Source organism: Coregonus clupeaformis, unplaced genomic scaffold (genome assembly GCF_020615455.1).
Source record: "Coregonus clupeaformis isolate EN_2021a unplaced genomic scaffold, ASM2061545v1 scaf0018, whole genome shotgun sequence".
Lineage (NCBI taxonomy): Eukaryota > Metazoa > Chordata > Actinopteri > Salmoniformes > Salmonidae > Coregonus > Coregonus clupeaformis.
In genome coordinates this window covers 70841-82991 of record NW_025533473.1, presented here as the reverse complement: position 1 = coordinate 82991, position 12151 = coordinate 70841, and the positions used below count along the sequence as shown (strand labels likewise).

The 12151-nt window shown below is 44.5% G+C and overlaps 1 protein-coding gene across 4 annotated transcripts in view; it reads left to right on the top strand.

The window, feature by feature from the left end:
* The window catches only part of LOC121572409 (sprouty-related, EVH1 domain-containing protein 2), a 28235-nt gene extending 17641 nt beyond the window's left edge, over positions 1 to 10594 (top strand). For 2 of the 4 annotated variants that reach the window (XM_041884468.2, XM_045212481.1), the window contains exons 5-6: positions 6511 to 6681; positions 7008 to 10594. In XM_041884468.2, coding sequence (XP_041740402.2) covers positions 6511 to 6681; positions 7008 to 7724 — 888 coding nt within the window. In that variant the 3' untranslated portion in view covers positions 7725 to 10594. Of the gene's footprint in view, positions 1 to 6510; positions 6712 to 7007 lie in introns of all 4 variants that reach the window. The other 2 variants (XM_045212482.1, XM_045212480.1) reach the window with 1 other exon arrangement.
* Positions 10595 to 12151: the final 1557 nt, after the last annotated feature.

Genomic DNA, 12151 nt, shown 5'->3' with positions numbered 1-12151 from the left:
ACTCTACCATAAAGGCCTGATTGGTGGTGTGCGGCAGAGATGGTTGTCCTTCTGGAAGGTTCTTCCATCTCCACAGAGAAACTCTGGAGCTCTGTCAGAGTGACCATCGGGTTCATGGTCACCTCCCTGACCAAGGCCCTACTCCCTGATTGCTCAGTTTGGCCGGGCGGCCAGCTCTAGGAAGTGTCTTGGTGGTTCCAAACTTCTTCCATTTAGGAATGATGGAGGCCACTGTGTTCTTGGGGACCTTCAATGCTGCGGACATTTTTTGGTAGTTTTCCCCAGATCTGTGCCTCAACACAATCCTGTCTCAGAGCTCTACGGACAATTCCTTCGACCTCATGGCTTGGTTTTTGCTCTGACATGCACTGTCAACTGTGGGACCTGTGTGACTTTCCAAATCATGTCCAATCAATTGAATTTACCACAGGTGGACTCCAATCAAGTTGCAGAAACATCTCAAGGATGATCAATGGAAACAGGATGCACCGGAGCTCAATTTCAAGTCTCATCGCAAAGGGTCTGAATACTTATGTAAAAACATTTTTAAATTGGCCCCCAAAAAATTATCCTGTTTTCGCTTCATCATTAGGTATTGTGTGTAGATTGACGAGGAAAAATAGTATTTAGAATAAGGCTGTAACGTAACAATGTGGAAAAAGGGAAGGGATCTGAATACTTTCCGAATGCACTGTGTACAAAATGACCAAGTAGGAGACCTGGAAAGCAAGACAAATCAAAGTGACATTCATGTAAGTAATGGTCTGATATCAAACTCTTGGTTCAGACCTTTAGGAGAAATGGTGCACAAACGGTGAATCGAATACAATTATCTTCTCAATAATAGATTATCAGTATCTCCTCCCCTCCTAGGTGTCTTAACATGTTCGATACCAATGTATCTCAGAGAGCTAATGTTGTGACTTCCATCTCTTGCCTGGAGAAAAGCCTGTATGTCCATTTGGCACACTCACACCACCATACTTGCAATCACAAACACATACATACACAAGGTGCAAACACATAGCTCAATTGGTACATGGCGCTTATATCGACCCCCCAACGTAAACATTTATGCACACAACCTTTATAAAAGCGTCTGCTAAATGCATATTATTATTTTTTATTATACATTGGCTAGACACTAAACAGGCTTACACAAACAGAAGAACTTGGAACTAGTGGTCAATTGCCTATTTCCTTCCCTGTTAAGGTCTTGGCACAGGAAACCCTTAACCTGAAATAGTTTTATAAACCCACCAAGAGACAAATATAACCCCCCAGAGCTAGGGATAGGCATCTTTAACGAGATATATATTTTCCCCCACAAATACTGTAAAACTATTTAGTTGATTCATTTCTAACTCTTGTCAAAATTAAAAATGTGTTATATTGAGAGAGTGGGGTTATGTCTTGTAAGCACAAATAAACGTTCTCTGAGGGGGGACAAGCAGCAGCAATCTCACATATTTTGCCACTGCAAAGCGAGCAGGGTACACAGCTCATCACGTCAATGATAACGCAAGATATGTTGCCTCTCAGCTTTGTGGAGGGAGAAGGCTTCCTTGGCCTAATGGCATTTGTGGAGCCAGAGTACAAGGTGCCATCGCGAAAAACTATTACTGCGAGTAGAGAAGAGGTACGACTGAGTGCATTCGAAAGTATTCAGACCCCTTCCCATTTTGTTACGTTAAAGCCTTATTCTAAAATTGATTAAATTAATATTTTTCCTCATCAATCTACACACAATACCCCATAATGACAAAGTGAAAACAGGTTTTTAGAAATGTTTGCTAATTTATTACAAATAATAAATAAATAAAACCGTATCTACATAAGTATTCAGACCTCTTTGCAATGAGACTCAAAATTGAGCTCAGGTGCATCCTGTTTCCACAAATTGATTGGAGTCCACCTGTGGCAAACTCAATTGATTGGACATTATTTGGAAAGGCACACACCTGCCTATTTAAGGTCCCACAGTTGACAGTGCATGTCAGAGCAAAAACCAAGCCATGAGGTCGAAGGAATTGTCTGTAGAGCTCCGAGACAGGATTGTGTCGAGGCACAGATCTGGGGAAGGGTACCAAAAAATGTCTGCAGCATTGAAGGTCCACAAGAACACAGTGGCCTCCATCATTCTTAAATGGAAGAAGTGTGTAGATTGTTGAGGGAAAAAAGTAATTGAATCAATTTTAGAATAAGGCTGTAACGTAACAAAATGTGGAAAAGGTGAAGGGGTCTGAATCCTTTCTGAATGCACATTTTTTTTCTTCTCCAGTGCAGGCCTTGTGTTCTAAAAATAGATTTTTATTTCCATACGAGTACTCGAAAAGAAATCATGCGAGTACTCGAACAGTCAAAACATTTCAAATACCCATCCCTACCCAGAGCTAACTAGAATGTGGCCACCTCCGGCAGTTCACCGGATCATTTCCCTGAATGCCAGTTCCGTTCCTGGCATGGATAACACGGAAACCTCATACAACAAGGCATCAAAAGCATCGGTCCAGTAAGGCATACATACACTCGTGCACAGCTATAACTGCAGTGTGTGTTGCTGTTATATCACAGGGTTTTGAATAGGCCTAATTTCCAGGGAAGAGAGAGCGAGGGATATGTACATGAGTCATAGTGGTGCATTTGCAGTGGAGGCCTCTGCCTGGCAGCCTCCATCCCAACTGCTGCCTGACCCACTGTACTGTACCCCAGCCTACACACAGTTAGCGATCCTAGAGGACATGCTAACCCTTTACTACCACTGTACTCTGCCTACACACTGTTAGCTAGCCTAGCGGACATGCTAATATGTTACTTATTTATCTAGCAGACACGCTAACTCTTATAGGGACACTGCGAGATTTAGGTTGGTTTTAACACTATCCATGGAGCTTTTAAACTACGGTGCACAACATGGTTCAATGTGCCAATAAATCAGCACTGTCAACTTTTTCTGTTTGACATATTGCCAGCGTCTTGGAGCTTAAATTGGGATCTGTATACTGTGCTTATGATGATACAAAAAAAGAGTAGGCCTAACAGAGAGCGAACTTGGTGAACAAGGCATTTGTGGTAAGTGCATGGATCTATCATCTCGCCATTCCTGGAAGTCTCCCAGTACAGTAGCCAGCTCCTCTCAAAAGCATGGAAATAGACTAAATTATAACTAAACCAAATGCTGGGTGGTTGGTAATTTAGTCTTACAAAAAGCTATACATAGTAAACGATATTGTATAAATTCGTTAATTTTACTGAAAATCATAAGAAACAAGATTCTATCCACTTCCTCATTCTCTGTCCCGTTGTTGTATAGAGATGTATAGAGATCAGAACATTGTATCTTTACCATTATGGTGTCTGTGAGCGCCTTTGAGACAGATAAAACGTTGCGATCTCTAAATCTGTGACAACGGGAAAGAGAATGACGTGGATAGAAAATCAGTCAAATTAACACATTTACTATGTATAGCTTTGTAAGACACTAAGCTTTGGAGTAGTTGGAATGTCCATTTCCTTGCTTTTGAGAGGTGCTGCCTACTGTACCCGGAGGCTTCCAGAAATTGTGTTAAGCTAACGATATACTAACTTTAATCATCTCCAAACTGCACGCAGAGACATAAAAATGGTTTTCAATGACTTCGTCTGACTCTGGCTAAGTAGAAAAACGACCTAAATCTAGGAATCTCAGTGTCCCTTTAAGCTAGCAGACATGCTAACACATAACAAGACACGCTAAAACGTGATGCTGACAAGACTACCAAGCTCAAGAGAAAAGACACTACTAAAGAACACGACTAGGAAATGGTAAAGTACTACACCACTACTAAAAGAAACTGAGATGGGCCTTCACTGCAACACAATTTTATCCACTCTCAACATTAATAATAGCTACCTCTGATGATACTAAGCTAGTGAATCCGTCCATTGGAACTCATTTGCTTTCCTCTTGTCTGGCGTACCTAGCCTTTATCCTAAATCTGATAGTGATGGGAAGTCCAGGTCCTTGCTTCCCCTCTTTCTCTTCTTTTTGTTTCTCCGTCTCCCTTCCGATGGCATCAAAGAGGAAAAGGGCCTAGCGTGTCGTTCCACAGGATGTCTAGTCAGGGGGAAGAGGGCCCGTCAGTAATCCGTCACTGCCTCCCTGTTTACATAGCTGGCCCTACTTAGAAAAAGAAGGTCCGCTCAAGGGAACGCTTCAATTCGCCTCGGTTGCAGATCCCCCCCCTGTTTTGTAAAATTATTTTTGAATCTAGCCACATTCCCCCGTGGCCCAGAGAGCTAGCCTGAAGGAGGGGGAAGGTCACATTGTATTAGATAGGATCTGTCTTTTTCTAAAAGCCTGAGGGAACTGAAGTCCCGGCACAGATGGAGGAGAGAGGACAATGATAAATGACCTTTACCCCCGTCTCTCAACCCCAACCCCCCCCCACCACCCCAAAGGCGCTAGAACAATATTAGTCAAGAGTAAATAAGACACTCCCTGGGATGATGCAATACTTCCTCCTCTTTTTGGAAGGTCCGGTGTGACTGGTGAGATTTGGACAGACTGTTGGAATGTCTCTTTTTGGGGCTTGCGGGGGGGACGTTTAACAAGGGTGCGGGAGGCTCAAACACCTCACACTGTGTGTATAGTATCAGTCTTTTGGACATCAGGTTCTTTTTGAACGGGCTGCTGGTGAGGATACTGTCCACTCTAATGTCGATGAGGCCGAGGGTAGTTTTAGAATCGCCAGCTGCCGCGAGTTCCATTCCTGTGTCTGGTCTGGAGGCTAAATTGATAATTAGCTCAGCCACAAATACACCCCTCCCCCCTCCCCAACCACAGAAATCATACCGAGCACAGGAACACACATGCGCACACACTTACAAATATATCTTCCATATGCACACAAACACACTCACAATTAGACTGTGGCGCACACATCCCCCAACCGGCCCCACAGTAATCACACTTAGCACAACACATACACACACAGCTCCTACTATTTGGCTTTTCCTGTGCTCTAGGGCACAGTGGCTAGTAGCTGGCTTGTGAGTGTGTGTGTGCTTGTGTGTTTGTGTGTGTTACTCTGTAATTACCTCAAAGGGCTCCTGCCCCCCACCAGAAGCAGCCCCTTGCCTTAATCTCCAGTCTTAATTTGCCTCCATTCATGCCCAAACCAAGAAATGATGAAAATCTCCAAACAAGGCAGAGGTATGCCTTTGAAATCCGAGGCTGCGCCACACACATCTCACATCTCCCCTAATCAACACGCCTGGTAGACGTCCGTGGCTTTTGTGATGAACATGGGTAATTTAGTCCTTTTACATTCCATAGGCCTTGCGCTATTAGTGCTCGGGAGCATTTCTTTCTCCCTCTCTTTTTATGTTTTTCCCCCTCAAGAAAGCCCTGCTGTTGGAGTAAATATCTGAACAGGGTCTGTGTTTGTAATCATCTCCATCAGACAGGGGCCCCGGTTCGCCTCCTAAAGAACATTTCTCAACCCTAACCAAGCTCTTGGCATCGCCCGAGGAAGGGATGCTACTTTTAGCTTTGCCCGGGCTCGCCGAAGCCTCTTTATAGCAAGAGAGGCTGTCGGTCCAATAAACTTGGGACTAAGAAACCGTCCAAAGTGAATGAGAGTGGACGAAAGAGGTGGTGCTCTCATTTTGATATCATATGCCGAGGCCGGATTCCCTCTCGTTTGATTACCGCAGCCTAGCAGTGCTCTGGCACACACCTTGGCAGCGCAGTGTTGTGGTGAGGCGAACGGGGGAACCGAGTTAGCTCAAAAGCGCGCCCCAACATGAAAGAGGTGCCCCTCGCCGGGCCTCAACTGGTGACGCAATCGACCACACTTCTGGTCTTGCTCGACGCTAAAGGGGGCTGTAAGTCGTAAGTCTCCTAGCTGGAATTAATTTAACCTACCCTCAATATAAATAAAGGGAGACTTCAGAACAGTTTTTATCACTTTTGTTCTTGAAGGCATTATTTTTTGGAGGCGTGGGGGGTTGTTGGTTAATTGCATACAGAAGTAGGGAGATTTTGACTCTGAGCCATGACACGCTTCTACCTTAGCAATGGCCCATTGAGCGCGTGCCATGTGCAGGTTGGTTTGTTGGTCTCTGTGTACATTATACCACTCCAAAAGTAGTGGTATCATTCATTACATTGCTTAAAACTTCTCAAAAACCTTGAAAAGTTTATTTTGGTTAGAAGAGCGTGTTGTTTTGTGGAACATCTTTGGTCCGCTAAGTACTGTGTGTTGTGTTAGCGTAGCCAAACACAATGTGCCAGAAAGTGGTGATGTTTTCTAATGTAAAGCTTGGCCGGATATTCCTCCCATGCAGTGTAGTCGTGGGTCGTGTTCATTATGCACCAAGTGGAAGAAAACTGACCAAAACAGGGAGGGGCTATCTGAAGCTGTCCAATAAGAAATGCACATTTTCAGTTGCAAAACGTTGTCCGTTGCGTGCCCTAATGAACAGGACCCTGTCCTGACTCGTGTTTGGTTTGGTCTTTTCTCTCAGAATGCCACCGACAGCTCGTCCAACTCCTCCCACTCCCAGAAGAAGGAGCCCGCGCCCCTGCAGCTGCAGACCCTGGCTCCGCCCAGCTTCTGCGAGCCGCGCCTGCACCACTGCATCCTGGGCCACTTCTACGACCAGCACCGACCCTCGGACCACTACTTCCTGGATCAGGTGGGTGGCTGGGGGACGACGGTGGTGAAGGTGGGTCACCAAAACGTTGATCTTTAAAAAAAAAATCATATGTATTGGAGCTAGAGGGTTGCGGCTACATTCTTTACTACAATGGGTAGGTGAGGGGGACAGAGGTAATGAGCGTAAGTGTTCTTGAAGCATAAACTATGGTGCTAGTGTGATAATGTATTTCAAGTTGAGAATATCTAGATAGGCCTGGAAGTTGACTGCTTGTTGGAAGACGTTTAGATGCCCCATGTTAGTTTTGTAGTTTGTAGACTGGTCTGTGTAGTTCTCATCGTTTTTGCTCTCCTTTACCTCTGCAGTCGGTTCCCATGTTCCCACGCCACGTCAGCTTCCAGGTGGAGGAGGAGGAGATCGTGCGAATCAACCCTCGCGAGCGGACCTGGCTGACTGGGTACGAGGACTACCGGCACGCCACCGCAACGCGCGACAAGCTCATCCAGCATCCCGAGGACACCGACGCATACGTGCACTTCGCCAAGAGCGAGCCGCCCAAGCACGACTACACCTACCCTTACCCCCTGGGCCTTGATCCCCACCAGCACGCAAGGGACCCCAAGATAGGCTGCATGGAACGACTAGGTGGGGGCGGCCTTAGCGGCGGACACAGGGCGGTGGTCACAGCCCAGCCCCGCACCCTCCAGCTCAAGGGCAAGCGGCGGAAGGAAGACGGCGAGCGCTCGCGCTGCGTCTACTGCCGGGACATGTTCAACCACGAGGAGAACAGGCGTGGGCGCTGCCAGGAGGCGCCGGACCCCATCCAGACGTGCATCCACCGGGTCAGCTTCATGTGGTGCGCGGACAGCCTTCTCTACCACTGCATGTCGGACCCGGAGGGCGACTACTCGGACCCGTGCTCGTGTGACACCAGCGACGAGCGCTTCTGCCTGCGCTGGCTTGCCCTGGTTGGGCTGTCGCTGCTGGCCCCCTGCATGTGCTGCTACGCCCCCCTGCGCGCCTGCTACCGCTGCGGGGTGGCCTGCCACTGCTGCGGGGGCAAGCACAAAGCCGTGGGCTGAGGGCCCGGAGGTGCCAGCAGAGAGAAAGAGAGAGGGCAGAGTGGAGAGTAGAACAGAGACTCATGGAAGGGACCGGAAGAGGGTGGCCCGCTATTCTTTTGTTTTGTGTTTTTTGTTTTCGTTGTTGTTGTGTCTCTCGGCCAAATTCCAGATGGGAAAACAATTGGCTTGTCCTGATTCTTTTCAAAATTGAAGTTTCTCTCGGTGGAAAGAAAGGAAAAAAAATAGTTTCCTATTGTTTTTTTTAGTTGTTTTTTTATAGGGGTACCCTGCCTACGGCTTCAACGTCTTGCATTACAAAGACTAAAACAATGAATATTCATTTATATATAAATATATATAAACAGGTACTTTATATTTTTACACTCGTGTTGTAAAGGCTTGAATATTTTTCTTTTTCTCAGTGTTTTGTGAGGTCAGTGTGAGCTTTGTTTTCTGAGGGGGGTTCTCACTTTGTGTTCCCCTCGCCATGGCTCACCACCAATCACAGATCAAGCTGGTTCCCGCCTGTAAAGCAGAGGCACTTAAATCAAGGATGTGTCCTAAATGGCACCTTATTCCTTATAAAGTGCACTACTTTTGACCAGAGGCCAATGGGCCCTAGTCAAATGTAGTGCAATATATAGGTAATAGTGCCATGTGGGATGCAGCCCAACTGTGATCACATCTGCCCCTCCACAGCCAATGAAACAAAAGAAAAGGTAAACGTTTAACCAGTGTCCTCATTCTGCTCATTGACTACTCCTGACCTAGCCTGGTCCCAGATCTGTGCTGTCTTGTCAACTCCTATGGTTGTCAATGGCTATAGGAGTTGGCTATACAGCCCAATTAGACCTGGGGCCAGGCTACCCCTGACTATAAAGATTTTTTAAACCAAATTCAACCTAATCTCAATTAATGTCAGTGGAGACACACCTGGAAAAAAACATGAAAGTACCATTCTACTGCTCAGTCAAGTTAGACTGAATGTATTGTGGATTCGGCCCAGAACAAACGATAAAATGGGTCAGGGGTACTTGAGGATTGGATGGGGAAACACTGCTTTAGACACTTAATCTGTAGGGTTGTGTGTGTGTGTGAGAGAGAGAGAGACTTCCTATGTGCAAAGGTCTGTAAAATGGAATGGGCAACAATGTATCCCTGATTGCTATTGTTGTGACTTCAACTAAAAGCCAAAATGACAAAATAAGCTGCAGCATTTATATAGAGTATATAAATTAGTCATAAAAAAAAAGAAGAAATTATACCCTCAATCAACCGTTTATTACAGTGGAAGAGGAGAACTCAAGCCTTAGGTGAATTTTTTATTCAGTTGATGCTGATGTTTGACATGTTTGATGATAATCTTTTGATATAGTTTTTATTTATTTGCCTTGCTAAATTTAGACACCAGCCTAAGGGACTGGGGGGTTAAGAGGAAGGGAACGGTCCCATAGTAAACTAAACACAGCCAAGAGGAGGGGTTTTTGTTACCTTTTGAGATGGATGATGTCGTTGTCCACTCTACAGTGTCAATGGTGCTTTCTTTTTGCGTGTCTTTTCTTTTGTCTTTCAAAAGGATACTCAACGAGGCTAACTGTCAGGGAATCGCGATCTGTAGAGTTTTGCTCAACTTTAGCTCGAGAGAAAGACACAGTTTTGATCTGGTTGCTCATCTATCCCCACTCCCTTCAAAGGTATAAGATTGTGGGTTCTCCAACGAAGGGACCTGCAAGCACACCTGATTCAACTAATCACCTAATCGTGGTCTTCAGTCTGTATCATTATTAGCTGATACGGGTGCGTTTACTGCAAGGCTGGAACGAAAGGCTGCACACCCAGTAGCTCACCAAGACCAGAGTTGGAGACGAGTGAAGAAAATATGTTCTTCTGTAGTCCAATAACTCCCACTTCCTGGTATTTTACTCAGTATTACATTACAGCCAATGGCAAGGGAGGAGGCTGATGTCTGTCAGCCAATCACATCAGTCAGGCAGGTGGTGTCAAAATGTATACAAAAATAAAATGGACGCTACAGCATGCATATACTTGAACATGTATGTGTGTATGTCTTGAAACAAAAACTAGCCTCAAATTGAAACCACCCAGTAACCTCACCTCGTGGGAGGAACATTAAGGTTTGATCTTTCTCTGTATGAAGCACAACACTAATCAGAAAAACCTCATGAACAATATGCGCAAATTGCTGTGAAGTGTCCGATCTCGGGTCGCGTCAACGTGGTAGAAAATACATCTAATGCTGTCTATCCCAGTCATACATTAACTAATCGTCATAACCATTCAAGTACCAAGCAATGTCTGGGGTTAAATGGGTGACGGTACCATGGCGTTGCGGGTTCTGTACAAAAGCTCTCGTTGTGTCCATGTCTTTCTCTTTACTCTCTCTCTCTGCCTTTCTTCCTTCCTGTTTTCTACCTTGTTCTTGTTTGTCAGCTTTGCAATACTGTTGCCATTCATTGTAGAGAAGATCCAAGTTTTATTTTTCTATCTGTGGTAAAAGAAAAGTTAACCAAAAGCAGTTTGTCTGTTTGGTGCAGTGTCTAATTCCTGCACACATTTAACTATTAAAGGAAAGTGCCTGAAGCATCCTCTTCATCTATCTCCTCATATATACTTAGTATTTTTTTTATGTTTAGAAAAACAGTTCAATCGATTGTTTTGTTTTGTCTGTTATTTTACAATACGCATTTTTACCTCTGTAAAACAAAAAAGCTACAATATATATATCAAGTGTATGATGTACATTTTAAGTTCTATTTTTGTATTGTTTCTAATATGATCGACACGACTCTTTGCTTTTAAAAAGAAAACATGAGAAAAGAGATTAACATCTGTATAAATGCCAATACATCATATGGAAACTACCAGAAGCATGGCCTGGATAGTAAGTATTTTTCCGTGTGTGTGCGTGTTCATTTCCACTGTATTTTACAGAGACGTGGTTTTGAGAGATTAAACCATGTTACAGTGGCATCTCACACAGCCTGTACATTTATAGCATATACATAGCATCCATATAGTATTTCTATAGAACCTTTCAACCGTAGTTTAGTGTTGTAGCCCAGCACTTCCCTGTGTTGCATCCGTCCTTTAGGAGCATTGGTGGGGGGGCTGGGTGCTGCTGATCGACCTCATGCTACTTGTCCCTGTCCCATCCTGCTGCAACACGGTAATCCATACATGGGCCAGGGCATGTCCTGAGGGTGTGTGAGCGTTTCAGTTTGTGTTTGAGTGTACGCATGTTCTCGATTTAAAACATCTCTATCGTATGTGTGTGTATCTTAAAGAGGGAACGAAGGCAGCAGCCAGATCCTGTCTTTTATCGGGAGTATGTTTTCCCCTTATCTGTCAAGACTGAAATATATACGCGTTGGGGCTAGACAGGTTCACAGAGCTGTACCGTGCTCCGCAAGTCTCCAGAATAATCTATAGAGGACGCAATGTTGTTTTTCTCTGTAAATGCATATGGAAGACTGTCAGAGAGCGAGAGAGAAAAAAGAATGCCCCTGAAGGCCCTGGCCAGCTACGGAACTCGGCGACTGCAAATAGTATCAAACGTCAACATGTGCAAACATTTAAGGCATACTTAATTCTAATGAGGTCACTTTTTTTCGCCCCCTCCTTTCAATCAGGGTTTGAAAGAAAGAACCAACACTTAAAACGCTGTTGCCATCTTCGCCTTTCTTATTTAAGACTTGTGTACTGTGATGTCATAGCCTGCCCCCTTAAAATAGTTTTATAAATTTAAATTAACCTCCATCCAAAAACAATGTTTAATGTGTTGTTTTGAAATACAGTATGTTACAGTATGACGATGGAATGGGAAGGAGTAGGCCTCTAATTTGGTTCCCCGCAGAGAGGGTTTCAGCACTGTTGAGCATATGGTTGTTTCCGTGTGTCAAAAGGGCACCTTTTTTGTCAAGGTGTGCACAAGCCCATGCAAGCAAGTATACCAGTAAGCTTAATGGCTAGCAATGAATATAGGCTAAAATAAATAATAGTTTATAACACAAACACGAAAATGTTTGGCAATTAACAACTCTGTGTAAGGGGTCTCTGATTCAACTGGACAACACCTCCATTATTCTTTGAGGTGAGTGCTATCAAGGTTTGTCAGTGTGACTGCTAACAAGTTTACTAGCAAGCTAGCTCTGAGTGGACGTTAAGAATGCTTATATTTAGCAGTAGTCCTTCCCAGATTTTTGGAAAATGTGTGCTGTGCATTGCTAGCTAGCTGGCTCGCCAATCATATCAGTAGCTATAGCCATTCAGTCAAAAACTTTTTTAAAGTTTCCTATTTTAGAGAGGGAAAAACAGGAGACATTTTGAGAAGTCAAGTTAGCCTATTATTCCTCAAAGAAAGCTAGCCTATTTCATAGGGTTGAGATTGAGACTTATCATGGAACTTATTGTAGTCCACTACCTGT